At 33.1% G+C, this 17,086-nt stretch overlaps 2 protein-coding genes and 1 long non-coding RNA gene across 4 annotated transcripts; all 3 read left to right on the top strand.

Annotated features, from left to right (window-relative positions):
* Positions 1-1,252: 1,252 nt before the first annotated feature.
* Positions 1,253-4,937, top strand: LOC145024055 (uncharacterized). 2 transcript variants are annotated; one of them, XM_078976753.1, is made up of 7 exons: positions 1,253-1,678; positions 2,112-2,169; positions 2,352-2,432; positions 3,593-3,628; positions 3,936-4,172; positions 4,238-4,375; positions 4,512-4,690. In XM_078976753.1, exons 1-7 carry the CDS (start codon positions 1,494-1,496, stop codon positions 4,551-4,553), a joined length of 777 nt encoding a protein of 258 aa, XP_078832879.1. In that variant the 5' UTR covers positions 1,253-1,493; the 3' UTR covers positions 4,554-4,690. The 2 variants fall into 2 exon arrangements, with proteins under 2 accessions (XP_078832879.1, XP_078832878.1); XM_078976752.1 differs by having other exon boundaries at positions 1,264-1,678; positions 4,238-4,379; positions 4,512-4,937.
* A 1,144-nt stretch (positions 4,938-6,081) lies between these two features.
* On the top strand, positions 6,082-7,468 carry LOC145048461 (uncharacterized). Its single transcript, XR_013682878.1, has 3 exons — positions 6,082-6,271; positions 6,741-6,847; positions 6,957-7,468. It is a non-coding gene; the product is annotated as an uncharacterized LOC145048461 (long non-coding RNA).
* A 6,484-nt stretch (positions 7,469-13,952) lies between these two features.
* On the top strand, positions 13,953-16,874 carry LOC145024329 (peptidase, S9A/B/C family, catalytic domain protein (Protein of unknown function DUF829, transmembrane 53)). Its single transcript, XM_078976758.1, has 7 exons — positions 13,953-14,355; positions 14,974-15,031; positions 15,141-15,221; positions 15,334-15,375; positions 15,510-15,749; positions 15,829-15,970; positions 16,259-16,874. The coding sequence occupies exons 1-7, from the start codon at positions 14,165-14,167 to the stop codon at positions 16,750-16,752; spliced, it is 1,248 nt and encodes a 415-aa protein (XP_078832884.1). The 5' UTR covers positions 13,953-14,164; the 3' UTR covers positions 16,753-16,874.
* Positions 16,875-17,086: the final 212 nt, after the last annotated feature.

Below are 17,086 nucleotides of genomic sequence, written 5' to 3' on the forward strand. Positions count from 1 at the left end.
AATTAATATGAAATAAAAGTTCTACGTTAATAACTAAGAAAAGAATTAAGGAGCTTGCAGCCCAAGAGTATCAGATATTGTCTTTCCTCACCGAGGTCGAAAGTTTTAGTCCCGTCATGAATATATATGAAATTAATGAGTAGTTTACAAGTTTGCGGTTAGAAAAAAAAACTTAAGAACAAAGTAACTCTAAACTTTTAACTCATTTATATTTTCTTTTATATAAAATACAATTTCATTATATATTTTATCTTATTAAAAAAGTATATAATGTTTTTGATAATTTGCACCCTTCTACTTTGTAAAATAATATTTTAAACATTTTATTTTTTAAAATGACATTTTAACTCATTTAACTCTGAACTTGTAAAATATAACTTTGATCCCTCAATTTTCGTGTTTATCCTACGTAATATATATATATATATATATATATATATATATATATATATATATATATATATATATATATATATATATATATATATATATATATTATAATTTTCTTTAATGACATTCATTTGTTAACTTAAAAAAAACTATTTTTTACATGTTTATTTTATGTATGTATCGGTATAAATTCGAAGTAGTAATGTTTTGTGTAAATTTGGAAATTTTGTTCATTAATTAAAAAAAAAACAATTACTTGTCATAACAAATTCGAGTCTGCCGATGTAATTTTTTTTTAACGTTTTTATGCTTATTTTTAGTTACTTCTAGAAACAAAAACTATCATTCAACATATGACAACTTACTTTGTACTATTTAAATTCATAATTGACACAATTGACACCACAACGTGCAACGGGAAATTGTAATTTCATATTATTTTATTAACTGTGAAATACAGTTAATGAATCAATAAAAAACAATTCAAATCGGTGAGAAGATAACTAGGATTTTGGTTTTATAGACGTCATACATGTATTTCTTATTATTTTTAACAACTTTGGTTAAAACAAAAAGTAAATGTATACGCCATACGGGTATAAAATAAAAATAATTTAAATGTAAGATGGATTTGAAGCTTCAACAAAACTAGCAACAGTAAATGAAAACTAATAATATTTATATATTATATCCAATACTCCAATAACTAAGTGGAGCGTTGATTATGATGTACAAAGAGTCAAAAGGTGTTGTGAACTTGTGATGTAGTGCCAAAGAAATTTACCCTTTTTTGCTTTTTCTATATCTAGAACTCGTGACGTTATTTATATATTTTATATCTAGAACTCATCGTCATCCTATAGAAATCGTCGCATCAACCTCAACATTTTCCTTCTTTATATATACAATTCATCATCATCAGGAATCATCATCATACAGTAGAAACCTACACTATTTCCGTAGGGAAGATATACAGGAGGAGTAACCTAAATATTAACAATCATCTCTCTCTCTCTCTCTCTCTCTCTCTCTCTCTCTCTCTCGTTCCTTTGGTAGTATGATTGTGCAATTTTATCTGTAAACTTATTTTCTGAAGAGGGAGAATGCGGGGATTTGGGGGAAGATTCTACTGGGGGAAGCGAAGAGGAAGAGAAGAAGAAAGAAGAAGAGGAATAGTGGTTGTATTCGCATGGATGTCAAGTGAAGAGAAGAATTTGAAGAAACATGTTCATCTTTACTCCTCTCATGGTTGGGATTCCCTTGTATGCCATTCCCAATTTCTTAATATGTATGTGTTCTCCATTCTCCAACCCTCATTCACTAGTTTCTTTTATAAACTCTATTCTTCATATCATATCATATCATCTGCTGTTATTACCGATTTGGAGTTTTAGTTTAGTGGAAAGAATAATCTCCGGTCGTATCATAATTTTATCATTGGAGATGCTTTTAATCACTACTCCAATTGTTACATAATTTACACTTTGACTTTTGACATCAATCGAATTGATTTCCATTTGTTGACTTGAATTGGAAGACTTTTCGGGAGAAAATATGATTAAAAATTGAAATCTATTCAAATCTTACAAGTCGCAAATTTTTTTATATCAAGTCATGGAGCTATTTTTTATTGAAAGGAATTGCTTCCATCTAAAGGTTTGACTTTTCGTTTTCGAGTGATTCTAAAAGATGTTGCAAACTTGCAATTGATTGTATCACAGGTTCTTCCCTGATAAGGTTATTCCTTTGGCATTGGACCTTCTAAATGAGCTTATTAAGGTAAGTTTCATAACTTCTGACCATTGTTGTGCCTATGTTCTATGGCTAATTATATCCTCCTTGAGTTTGTAGACAATATCACAAAATTCGGAAATATTCACTGTTTGCATTTCCTTTTCTTGATTAGTTATGATTTCTTTTTGTATGATAAAATATATTTATACAAAATTTTGTATATGAAGGAGCTAAAAGAAATTCCATGCCCGGTTGTCTTTGCGTCTTTCTCTGGTGGCCCCCTAACTTGTATGTACAAAGTTTTGCAGGTAAATATTCCGTGTATTTGTGTATATCATTTTTTTTTACAAAGAATTAGTTATGATGGGCAAGGTGCATTTTTATATTTAATCAATTTAATAGGGAAACGACTTAATCTGGTTTGACCGGTATAACCGGGAACCGGTTCCGGATCCGGTTCTTAAAGACCAAAAAACCGGTATTCGCGTGAACCGGTGAAAACCGGTAAAACCAGAAATTTTAACCAGCTTAGCAATATTTTATTCAAATTTATCATGGCAAAATCTTTTTGCGTATTCCATGAACACATTAGTCCTACAGTCTATTTCTAATTTGTCCATCTCAAATCTTTTTTTGTTTTTTTGTTTTTTGTTTTTTTTTTTTTTTTTTTTGTGGTGGTTTATGAGGGCATAAAATATAGATGTTTTTGGTACATGATATATATCAGGTCTCAACCAAATAGTCAAAATTAAGATCCACCCAATTCATCTTCTTTACCAACCCTAACTGTGATTTCTAGCCACATAATTGAAATCGAATTCTATTGAATCGAATTTTACAACTCCATCATCATCAAAACTGTCTTCGACTTGTTGACGTGAGAAGAACAGTAACGTTGGATTCCGAGATGAAATAGAGCTTCATCAATTGCTGGTTTTCGTATGATCTTATAACTTTCGATTCACTCTTTTCCGTAACCACAACTAATCATCGTATCAGCTATCAACCTGAGAGTTGAAATTGCAATCATTGACAGTGGTTCAACATCAAAAACCGAGATCTATAGTTTTCGTTCATCTTCCAATTCGGTGTTGGACGATAGCAATCGAAAAGGCCAACTAGAAACAGATCTAGGCTCCAAGTACTCACGATTATCTAATAAGATTAGATGAAACTGTTTCTTGAGACATTTCATTACGATTTGCATCGGTCTCTTAGCAATAACAAGCATCTATGATCTCGGATCATTTGAAAAATGAGGAAACGTATAGCATGGTGTAGTCCAGTGACTCATGTTAACTTTTAAGTAATTGTTTCAAATAAAAACATAAGACAAAGCTGACTTGACTTATAAAACCTGGACCAAGGTATTCGAAATAGTTTGTATAACATTTGTCTTTATGGTATTTAACCCTTTCACAAAGGAAGGCTTCTTGGTGATGATTTACTTGACATCTTCTTGCTACAGATACTCGACTCAAAGTGTGATACTCAAGGAAATCTGGTATGGTCTTTATTCTTATTATTTCCTTTGTATCACGTTTTTAATATGATTGATCAAAGCCATGAGTTTTTGAAAGACAACATACAAAAAACACAATATTTTATTTTCATCATCTTCCTAGTTACTCAGTTTTGAAAAAGGCCCTTGTCGCGGTAAATCCGGGAAAATGTGTTTTTTTAACTTATAAAAAAGTATAATGAGCTAACTAATACAATCTGATAAAATGATGACAGGATAAGTGTTTTTTTTTATTAAATTTGTCATCGGTTGTTAATATGAAAAAATGTTTGATTTTTTTATGGTGAAGGAGTATCAACTCATTAGAAAGTGTATCTCCGGACATATATATGACTCATGTCCTATCGATTTCGTAAAAGATTTGGCCACCCGATTTGTTCTTCACCCAAGCGTTCTTAAAGTCTCACATCCTCCTATAATATTAACATGGATTGCAAATGGTATCTTATCGGGCCTAGATGCTTTATGCCCTGAGAGATGGGAATCCCAACGCACAGAATATTGGCAGACTTTGTATTCAACTATAGTAAGTTCCTATTTCTTACCAATCAACCCCTTTTTCCATTTCTTATTTTTCAAAATAAATTGTAGGAAATTGGAGCACCATATCTAATACTTTGCTCAGAAAACGACGATATTGCCCCTTACCAAACCATCTCCGACTTTGCTCAACGATTACAAAGCCTTGGTGGCAATGTCAAATTCCTAAAGTGGAGTAGCTCCGCTCATGTAGGTAATACTTGTAGTTTTCTCAACATAATTATTTGTTTGGTTGTATTTGCACGGGTTTTTACTTTTTATCAAGTTATTACGATCCACTGAGATTCAACCCTACGCCACTCAGAAATGTATCATGCTCTTGCAGGTCACTATCGATATCATCCGGAAGAGTACAAAGATGCTGTGACCGAGCTCCTAACAAAAGCTGTATCTATTTACTCACAAAAAACTGAACATGGTAGTGGGCCATCCAATTGTTCGACCTCCTCAGAAATGCTACACCATTTAGGGGAACCAATATCTTTAGGCATGAGACATTCACACTCCAATCCTATACAATGCGTCCAGAGATCGAGACTGTGATGGATTTCAAATCTGGGGTTTTAACGTGAAATCTACATCTACATAAGAGTGTATGTTATAGAGTTTTGTAGATTGTTTACTTTGGTTCTTATTATTTTGACATTCTTGCCTTTTTTTTTTTTTTTTTTTTTGTTACGAGTAAGGTGTGATTTGTCATCCATGTCATGTATTTTTTTTTTTTAAATTAAAAAATGTTACATTTATTTTACTTATAATAGAAAAACATGAATATTAATTAAAATAAAACTTAAGTTTTCATTAACCATAAGATTGAAAATCACATAAATAAAAACTAAACATAGAAAATAACGTTAAATTTAAACTACACAAATGAAAACTAGAAAAAGTTATAAATTTGTAGTAACAATGTCAATTCCATGAGTCGGCAGGTTCCGATCACATGCTTCTCTAAAGTCGTATTTAATTGTGCAATTTGCAACACCATTTTATCGAATCGGTTTGATCGCTGGGTACCCACAGACGAATTTGAACATTTCGTTTGGCTTTGTCCCTTCTCATGGGATGAGGAGGCAGTTGTATTTCTTCAATGTCGTAATTTTCATTATTAAGATTGACACCGATGTAAGGAGCTGATGATATTTTTTGTGAGGTCGAATGCAAAGACGTTTTGCTTCTTTTTGAAGGCTTGGACATTTTGTCCTTTGCTATAACGGACCTCCACTTGATACTTTTTTTAGAGCATCACAAACATGTAAGAATTTAAAAAGCCTTAACATGTCGTCTTGGAACGTCAGGTGAGTTTTTTTCAACAAAATGGATTCGCTTTCCTCGCTAGCCCATTGGAACGTCAGGTTAGGTTAACAAACTCATATTTTGTGTAGAAACTAGATTGATACATCATAGTAAATTCAAATAGCATATAAATATATTAAGGCAAAACCATAAACCATTTTAGTACCACATTTTGTGTATACACTAGGGGTGTGCTTGTGTCATGCGTCACTGCTTATTATAATTTGGAGAAATACAAAAAAGCAACACATTTTCTACCGTTAAGCACTGGAACCACCCGGTCTCATTTGGAATCAAAACTTGTCCAAAATTCAACATTCCAAAATTGTCGGTGATGAAAACTGCATATTGATATATTTAAAAAATAATAATAATAATCAAATAAATAAATAAAACTGATTCAAAATTGTTGGTCCAAAATTAGTGCCTATGTATGTGGGGCGATTTTGATATCTAAAGTTTAGAAACGATCATTCCGGTTACAAACAATTCCGTAGTTGGGCTCATAATATAAAAATCCGGTTTGATTGGATTAAGGTTATTCTATGGGACCGGGTTTGAGGAATCAAAATGGCAAAACCCCGGGCATCATCGCCTCAAGTGGAAAAATGGCGGGAAACGAAGTATAACTAGGGCACAGCTTCTCTGCGGCTTGATCATTTTTTCTCATAGGAGAAACTGGTTTTTTCGTCAAGATGGAGGAAATCGATATCGATATCGATGAGTTTGGATTTTCAAGAAACTATTTCTTAGCAAAACAGTCTGGAAAGTCGGGGAAGAAATCAGCCCGTAAGCTCTCCGAAATTGATTTTGTTGATGAACATGTTATTTAATCTCCTTAAATCACTTCATCTTCTTAGGTGTGATAATGCACTTATTCCTTCGCACAAAAACCACATTATGCTTTTTGGTGTCAGACCTAAAAGTAGTTAGTGAAAAACCTATATGGATTTTGTATCGAATTTAACGAGGTCATGAATTTATGCATTTGGGAATGTTTATTTGATAAAGAAAAATCATCATCCAAAGTACAATGAATTTTCTTATCTGGATGGAGGCGTTTGATGTTTGATAACAAACCGTGTACTTCCTCAATTGCGAAATTGATATGGATTCTCGTGTTAAAAGTACTTGTTATAAAACTTAAGCTGTTTTCGTAATCGATACATATACATAGGATTGAATAAGTAATTTTACATCCAAAAATCGAATAACAACCCCTAAGATGGGGCACATAATAAGTACTATGTGATTGCAGGATCTTAGAGCTGAGGTCTCGAACATTTAACCAAAGCACGAGAAAGAGATTGCCTCATTGATAAATAGTTACAAAAGTCTGTACAATGACTGGGTTTTTGAGTTGAGGTATGCACATTCCCATAGAATCCGTATTCTAGTCACTAGTGTGCGTTCTCTTAACTTATGAAGGTTTAATGAATATTTATTATTTTTTTTCTTTTTTCAACTCTTACAGATATGGTTTTGGTCTTCTACTGTATGGTTTTGGATCCAAGAAGAGTTTGATTGAAGATTTTGCTTCAACAGCCTTAACTGATTACAGTGTGATTGTTGTCAATGGATATCTTCAGTCGATCAATCTTAAACAGGTATATAATATGTTGTTTATATTTACACAATTAAAAATGCAGCTCTCATACTTTTGTGTCTATGAGAAAGATGCAGCCACAAAAGTTGTCAAAATTGCCATTGCAATGGCTGAAGTACTATGGGATCAGTTGAAAATGCAACCAAAAGGATTGCATCATAAAGATCAACAACCATTTGAGGGTTGCAACCCCTGAGCTGACCCATACTGTCCTAACACAGAAAAGTGTGTCTGTATACGATTAATTTAGGTGTCATCATTTATTGGGGGTTGCATTTTGAGCGGAATTGTTGGGAGGTAGGAATTTGTGATATGAAAGATGATGTAATGGTTAGGTTTGATACACATGAATTGAGTTAAAGGTTTGTTTGTGGCATTTTCATATAAGTACTACAATCATGGAAAAAGAATAGGTCATCTTGTGGGCATGATAGGGGACCATGAGTTGGTTATCATTTCATTCAATGGTATGTCTACCTAATGATTTGTTTGCAGCGGATGAATTTGAGATCATGTTCAATGTGTTATGACAAACAAATGGAAAGACTAAGAATTGTCATGAGTGCTGGTTAGGTCAGATTAAGACTTTCCCTTCATCATTAATTTTGACCGAATTTAGACATTGAATACTTATATTAACTATCTACATGTGCACTTCCTGAAAAGGATGAACACCAGCTAACGATTCATTATGCTCAAAGTAATAATGTTATAATTATACAAATTATCTAGATGGCAACTTTGTTCCATTTATGACCTAATTTTTAGCTAGATACTTGTGTAATTTAAAACAACATTTTTTTTAATAGAAGATTTTGAAAAAGTAAAAAGTATAAGTTACAAAAACATCATCAATACAGTCATTGTTTTGTTGATGTGAGAAATGGTATGGAGTGGGATTAATGGGTGTATGAGTTTTTCTTTCTAAAAGAAAGAATATTTAGGTAGTGTTTGTTTTGGAAAAGATAAAATATCTTTGGTCTTTTTCCATCTCTTGATAAAAAATATTGTTTGTTTTTTAAAGTCCTCAAAAAGATTAGAATTTAACGAGTATGTGTATTAGCTGTTAAAAGAAAAAAACTAAAACTCTTGAAACCTACTCAAAATAGCTTTTCAATTACAAGATTTTTTTTATTTAAAAAAAAAGTTTTAAACTTGTAATCTTGAACAGTTTTTTCTACTTCATGTTAAAAAAAAACTAAAAACTTATAAAAGATTTCAAAAATTCGCTTTAAACATACCAATTTTTTTTTCTCTCGTCTCTTTCCCTCTTTCACACACACAATATTTATACATTTAATCCGTTAATTCTCAATTTCTTGCAATGTTATCCGTTAATCGTTTTTGGTACTTCAGAAAATGACACAATTTGCCCTTTTAAGTTGTACATATATATAAAAGTTTTAAAAATCATCTGGTTTATTAAGATTTTAAAATATGTTGTCGGCTTGTTGTTCGTATGAAGACCATGTCAAACTGGTTCCTTTGGCTGGCTACTTATGAATCAAATATTAAATTTACACAGGCACTAATAGGTAATCACGATCATCCAATGGTAAATGCTCTCTTACATTTACTTTTTTGTTGGATAGTAATTAGTGTTATCAATAGAGGGAGGCCATTAAGTTCTAGTTGTAATTGATGGGTGATTAGTGTTATTATTAGGATGTAGATATGCATTCATGGATAGTAGTTAGGTATTAATTCTTTCACGTTTTAATTTAAAAATGAGTTTTGATTTAAATGACCATTGAAGTCTTGATTTGACTCGATTCAATCACTGAAGTTCTGATCACGCTAAGTTACACACTGAACTCTCGATTTTTATTCGATTTACCCCATGTTACATCAGGTTTTCCAGTTTTTATGCTTATGTTGAGGCATTTTAATTTTCTTACAATATTATATGTCGTGGGTTCCACTTGTTCAAACTTTGATAAAAATGGCACCAACTTCCAATGAACTGAAGCTCCGTATGTACAACAACGATCTTTCTCATCTTGGAATATCAGAGAAATAAAGTTGTAATTTTATTCTATCGGGAAAATGACTCTTGAGGGTAATTAACTTTTGCGTTTGTACTCATTTGGTCACTTTTTTTTTTGTATTCAATATACCATCGAACTTGTTGTTGGTGTTTACCATAGCCCTTTTGACCGACTTTTGACCTGTGATAGCCGGTCAAAGGGTTATGGTGAACACAAACAACAAGTTCGATGGTATATTGAGTACAAAAAAAAGGAAAGAGACCAAATGAGAACAAACGCAAGAGTTGGTTACCCTCCTGATTCATTTTTCCTTTACTCATTTACAACAAATCCCACATCATCTCCTACTGATATTAATGACTTTATGATATTCATTCTTGCTTCTCTTCAAAACATAACTCACGAAAGGACATTATTCATGCATGTACAACTTTGTAATGCACTTGAATATTTATTAGGGGAATCTTGACTAAGTAGGCGCATTTCATGACTACATTTACATTTGCAATCAAATGATTTATCGTATCATGGATTCTAGATAAGTCTACAAACGAGTGGAATTACAAGTGTTGTGATTTTTGAGTTTACTTAGCTTTAAGATCGAACTCATGGGATAAGATACAACATCAATATGTACAATATCATGCTGCTTTTGTAGACACATCACCATAATATTGTACATATTGATGTTGTATCTTATGTTGGGTTTTGAGCAATCTAACACTTCCTAAGTGTGCATGCAATCCTAATAAACCTTGGATCTATGTTTGTCTAAATACATGAAAAATAATAATTTTCCAAGGTTCATAACCTATCTAACATGGCATGGGGTACTTTTAAACATAAAAGAATTAGATGAGATTACGTACCTTTTTGATGAGTTTGATTCTTAAGGAGTTTGAGGGCCAAGCACCAATAGTGTGAATGCCTCAAATGGAATCACAAATCACCACAAACACTTGGAAAACTTTGAGAGAGTGTATACACACTATAATTTCAGCCACACACAAACACACACACTAGTGGCTATTTCATGCTACATAAGCATGCTTATATAGTGTGCATGGTTAGGGTGAAACCCTAATAACCCATGACATTTCCTTTTCCAAGGATCCATGGGTTAAAAGCTCCATGGATCATCCATGGACTTCCATACAAGCCTAGCCCATTAACAAATGAGTGTTAGCCCACACCATATAAAACCAATAGCCCACAATCTAATTAGTCTTCTTTTTAATCTCTAAATTAATTCATAATTAATTTAAGACTAAGACTAATTAAATAACATGACTTCATATTAATATATTATAACTTATAATATATTAATAATCATATGTGTATAACTCTCATAAAATTATCCATAAATAGTTCGGGTGAAGTGCAACCCAAATGGACCATGCCGAGTCGGATCAAGTATATATCAAATAAGTTATGAACTTAGACACCTTATCCAACATCTTATCCCATGAGTTCGATCTTAAAGCTAAGTAAACTCAAAAATCATAGCACTTGTGGTTCCACTTGTTTGTAGACTTGTCTAGAATCCATGATACGATAAATCATTTGATTGAAAATGTAAATGTAGTCATGAAATGCGTCTGCTTAGTCAAGATTCCCCTAATAAATATTTAAGTGCATTACAAAGTTGTACATGTATGAATAATGTCCTTTCGTAGGTTATGTTTTGAAGAGAAGCAAAAATGAATCTCATAAAGTCATTAATATCAGTAGGATATGATGTGAGATTTGTTGTAAATGAGTAAAGGGAAAATGAATCAGGAGGGTAACCAACTGTTGCGTTTGTTCTCATTTGGTCCCTTTCCTTTTTTTTGTACTCAATATACCATCGAACTTGTTGTTTGTGTTCACCATAACCCTTTGACCGGCTATCACAGGTCAAAAGCCGGTCAAAAGGGCTATGGTAAACACCAACAACAAGTTCAATGATATATTGAATACAAAAAAAAAAAAAAGGGACCAAATGAGTACAAACGCAAAAGTTAATTACCCTCAAGAGTCATTTTCCCTATTCTATCCTATACCAGTAGTAAACGTGTGATTTGATGACTTTCAAATTCATACCGGTTCATCTCAATCACAATTCATTTAACAATTTTATTTTTTTTGCAATAATCTTCTAAACATCTCATCAGAACCTATCATATAAATACAGTTAAACAAAAATCATATTTTATCTAAACAAATCATATTAAACAATTATTTATATGAAAATATATATCACAATAAGTTCTTTTGAGAAATCAAAGTTGTGTGAAACTTCTTTATTTATATGTACAACCTCCAAATCAAACTCTGCATCTGGTTAACATGACTCGTGTTCTTCTTACAAGACAAATTCTCACACACCTCACGTACTATGGATACAAGTACCAACTAGATATTTTTTTTTTTTTTTTTTGTTTTGTTTCTCGTACGATTGATTCGAAACTTTCACCTAAGCTTCCTTTCGCCTTTCAAAGTGCGGTTCAACCTTCTAATCACCATATAAACGTGAAAATAAGGTTGTTCACCCGAGTATCATGTATTTTCTCAAAATGCATATAAATGAAATGAATTACACTAATTATGATGCAAATATCGGATAAAAGGTGTGTAAAGAGATGCATTAAATGCACCTAACAAAATTTTTAATTTTGGCTATTATTATGCATATTTGTCTTGGTTTTGGCCGTTGCGATGCAGATTGTTTGGTATCACTGCTTAGATGCAGATTGTTTGTCGCCGCTTGTGATACATATTGTTTAATATTGCTGTTGATATGCAAATTGTTTGTTGTTGCTTGATGCGCCTCAGATTTTATATTTTAGCTCTGCTGATACTTAATGTAATGAATGTGTGCGACCGCCGAACCTGAGTAGCAACACACATAAGTAAGTCGTTCACCGCGAGGGGGGGGGGGGGGGGGGGGGAGGGAAGGTCTAGTAGAACGCTCCGATGATAAAGTTAAAATGTAGCGTACGAAGTTCGTAATCGACTAATCGTAATAGAATAATGGTTTCGTGTTTGTGTACCTTTGCTGATCTGTCGAGGCCACCTTTATATCAGCCTTCCTCAGGAAATGGTGATTTGGTTTGTATAGCACAAAGAATGGTCTAATAACCATTAATGTTCGTGTTACCAAATGTACAAAATCGGTACTAAGGAGAGGTCATTAATCTTATCAATTAGTTGTTTATGAGCTGACATGAGGCTTAAGTAGAATACGACCTGATAGGATCGTTGTCTATGCTACTCGTTGCTAGGGCTTAACGTTCACACTGACCTTGTTTGTTTAGGTGGAACTTCGTTCCTCGACATGACGAGCCAAATGTCGGTTCGACTTTTATGGTTCGGAGGGTGATACCTGGTATACACCTGCTTGAATGCAAATTGTTTGTGGATACTTGAATGCATATTGTTTTGGTTCTTGCGGATATGTGTGTACGAAGGCATACTGTGATTCTCGTTTTAGTTTCTTGTAAAGTAAACTCTCAATGATTAAAAATTAACCATCAAATTCAACACGGAAGTAGGACATTTCATTGACGTGGACGTCCTAATACTAAGCATGTCATGGAAACTCAACGAACTGAAATACTTTTTGACTCCACATGAAGCCTCCTTAATCAATGATTTCCTCAATTTTAAAGGAGGTGCGTTCGGGAAACTATCGACATCATCGACGGTTCGACTTGCAATCTTTGACCGGAGCGCCTAGCCTTTGTCGCCTGTCGCCGCAAACGCATCGTTGGTATTGTTGGATTATTGGATGTTTGTGTATATGGGTGTTTATTAAGGCACACTAGCCTCCTCGTTTTCATTTCTTGTAAGGCAACTCCCAATGTTTTTTTTTTTTTTTTTTCTATCGCATTGTTAGTTTGAGATGAGATGTTAGTATAATAATAAGTTTCTAGCCCAACTGTATCAGGTGGTGCTCTTCCTATTTGAGACCGCATGTTCAAGTTTTGTCGTGGACATATGTGAAGTTAGGTGTTAGTTTATGAATAAATTAGATTTGTCCATTTAAAAAAAGTTTATCGGATATTTCGTTTAATCTTTTAGTAAATTAGGTGTTAGTTTTTTAGTATATTATATTTCTCTCTTTAAAAAAATTATTAGATATTTGTTTAACCTTTTAGCTAGACCCTACATAGTTTTCCTATTTATAGTCTTATTTATTTTTATTTGTAATTATATTTTTCTTTTCAATAATAAAACATTTTTTTAGATTGCTCTTGCAAATGTGTAGCGGGGAATCTACATGATAAAAAAAAACCTAGTTGTTATATCGTGAATTCATCCTCCTTAATAAATGAAAATACTTTTGTCACTTGTCACTCTCTCATTAATTTGGATACATGTTATTTTTTGGTAATTTTGATTAAATATTTTTTCCATTTGTCATTTTCTCATTTTTTTTAAATATTTTATTAACTAACAATCATATTTACACCTTAATTAATAACTGTCTTAATTGAAAATAACCGATAAATTACAATAATAGTATTCATATAATATTTAATATGTTTCTTTTTAAATTCAAATTTTAAATTTTAAATTTTAAATCTAAAATTTCAAATTTAAATAAAATTTTGCTCAAGCTTTTTATATTTATTTTTTTTGCTTTATCAAACCCGTATAACATACGGGTTTCACCCCTAGTGATAGAATATTATAATGGTTTAAAATTTTAAAATGATTTATGGTTTTTTTTTTGTTATAACATGAAAAAATATAGTAATTATGTGGATCGATTTATATTTATAGTAGTTAACCGGAAAAATAAGTTTTGAGAATTTATGTTATTTATCCTAAAATATTAACCAATCCACCTTTGCGTCGATCTTTTTCTTTTGTTTGTAGAACTCATCATCATCATCCAAAGAAGATAGAACCTAGAATATAAATACTAATAATCATCTCTCATAACTCCAAGCCCCCTTCTCTCTCTCTCTCTCTCTCTCTCTCTCTCTCTCTGCGGCAGAGTTGTACCTTTAAGTAATCTGCTGCTCTTCTTGCTAGTATAATTGTTCAATTTTATCTCTAAATTGTTTTCTGAAGGGGGATCGAGAGGAAAAACGGGGGAGAATGTGGGGATTTGGGGGCAGATTCTACTGGGGGGAGAGAAAAGAAGAAGAAAGAAGAAGAGGACCAAACAAAGGAATAGTGGTTGTATTCGCTTGGATGTCAAGTCAAGATAAGCATTTGAAGAACTATGTTGACCTTTACTCCTCTCTCGGTTGGGATTCCCTTGTCTGCCATTCGCAATTTCTCAATCTGTATGTGTTCTCCAATCCTAATTAGTATCTTCTATAAACCCTAATCTTCATCTGATGTTATTCCCAATTCGCGGTTTTAGTTTGGTACTCCGATTGTTACATAATTATTATACACTTCGACTTTTAACTTCAATGGATTTGTTATCTATTTCGAAGCGACGTGAATTGAAATACTTCTCCTGAAAAAAATGATGAACAAGTTGAAATCTAATACGAGTATCAAATCTTATCAATTTCTTACATGGAGTGTGGCTATTTTTTACTTGAAAGAAAAGGAATTGCTTCCAATTGGCTTCATTTTGGGGCATCTAAAGCTTTGACTTTCGGTTTTTGAGAGATTCTTTTGGGTTATTCGGCATGATGAATCTGATTTGTTCTTGAGGTTTAGGAGATAACATACAGCTGGGAACTTAATACTCTTTTTTGTCCCATCTATATATCACTATTTGGATATCAAAATACCCTCCCATCATCTGAGAGTTTTAAAGTATTCTAAATAAAAATTTTGAAAGCAAATTTTAAGTATCAAAATCAGTCCAACAAATACTTTGTAAAATTGAGACAATTAGGTCATTTTAGCTTTAAAAGTTGCTGAAAAATGTTGCAAATGATTCACAGGTTCTTCCCTGATAAGGCTGCAACATTGGCACTGGATCTTCTAAATGAGCTTGTTAAGGTAAATTTTATAATTTCTTTTTCCCATTTTGTATGATGATATGTTTGTTATATTAAATATTTTTATAGGCTTGAACTTGATGCAAGTTTTTGTTGTTTTGTTTATGAAGGAGCTAAAGAAAAGGCCATGCCCAGTTGTCTTTGCATCTTTCTCTGGTGGCCCCAAAGCTTGCATGTATAAAGTTTTGCAGGTAAATATATTTCAGATTCATAACATCATATTACAAGAGGATCATTACAATAGTAAGTAAACATTGTCTCATGATTAACCAATAAAATTGTGGTAATCTTTTTGGTACACAGATAATCGACTCAAACTCAAAGTGTGAACCTCATAGAAATCTGGTATGCTCTTTATTCTTCCTTTTTTCTTTGTATCATTTTCTTTATATGATCCATCAAGCCATTAGTTTATATACAGGCAAAATCCAGGAAAAAAAAATCAATAGTTTGAAAACTTGTTTTGTGTTCATTGATAGGATGAATATCGTCTTGTGAGAGACTGTCTCTCTGGACACATATTTGATTCTTGTCCAGTCGATTTCACAAGTGATTTGGGCACCCGATTTGTTCTTCACCCAAGCATTCTCAAACTCTCTCATCCTCCCATAATAGCAACATGGATTGCAAATGGTATCTCATCTACTCTTGATGCTTTCTTTCTTAACAAATTTGAATCACAACGTGCAGAATATTGGCAGACTTTATACTCAACCATAGTAAGTTCTCATTTCTCACCTTTCTATCTTTTTCCACTCTACCCCCTTTTCCATTTCTTATTTTCAAATTAAAATATAGGGAAACGGAGCACCATATCTAATACTTTGCTCAGAAAACGACGATCTCGCCCCCTACCAAATCATCTCCAACTTTTCTCAACGATTACAAAGTCTCGGTGGCGATGTCAAATTCGTAAAATGGAGTAGCTCCCCTCATGTAGGTAATACAGGTTGGCTTATTGCCACGATCCACTGAGATTTAGCTCTGTGTCGCTCAAATTAAGTAATCTGATTGGCTTATTGCCACGATCCACTGAGATTCAGCGCTGTGTCGCTCAGATTAAGTAATCAGGTTGGCTTATTGCCACGATCCATTGAGATTTAGCACTGTGTCGCTCAGATTACTACTGGTTGGCTTATTGCCACGATCCACTGAGATTTAGTTTTGTGTCGCTTAGTTTTCTATAACTAAGATTTTGAAAAAAACCTTATCTGTGTTACTTATGTAGGTCACTATCGATACCATCCAGATGAGTACAAGGAGGGTGTGACCGAGCTCCTAACAAAAGCCGTACTCGTATACTCGCGAAGAACCGAACGGGTCGGTGGGGCCCACAACAGTACAACCTCGGAACCGTTGCACCATTTAAGGGAAGCGGTTTTGAGCTCGAACCAATACCAGAACCTCCATAGAGTGACACTTGATTTGAATGACCACTTTGTGGTGCCAGGTGGCTCAGTTGAGTACCATGAAGGTAGAGATGTGGGGTCCGTTCATGACGAACCGAAAGAACGGTTTATCCCACGGTCGGCCCCGCCTATGATTAATGCTCATGGGATTCTTGGTCAAATCTTGTTTGATGTTTGTGTTCCAAAGAATGTGGAGGATTGGGATTTAAAGTTGTCATCATCTTCATCTTCATCTTCATTTGCTACATTTGGTTCGGGTAGGAGACATTCACACTTTAATCCTATGAAATGCATCCGAAGATCGAGACTGTAGACGTGTTTGGTGGTTTGAATAATAAGGTTTTTAACATGAAATGTATATAATAGATATAAGTTGCATGTTGGGGAGTTTTGTAGACTGACTATTTACAATAAAGAAGCAAGTTTTGATGACTACTTGGTACTTGCGCATTGTTATTGTTGTGTGAGTGGTGTCACATGATGCCATCGTTTTATATTTTCTTCTTAAAAAAGTGTTTTGAGACGTGGTTGTTGAGATTAAGTTTCTGGAATGATTTATAAGTCATTTGAATAAATGATGGGGTTAAATTTCTTTCATTTGCATTCTTGTTAATGAATAGTAATTATCTTATAGCATGATGTGGATT

This window comes from Lactuca saligna, chromosome 1, assembly GCF_052625555.1.
Source record: "Lactuca saligna cultivar CGN05327 chromosome 1, ASM5262555v1, whole genome shotgun sequence".
Lineage (NCBI taxonomy): Eukaryota > Viridiplantae > Streptophyta > Magnoliopsida > Asterales > Asteraceae > Lactuca > Lactuca saligna.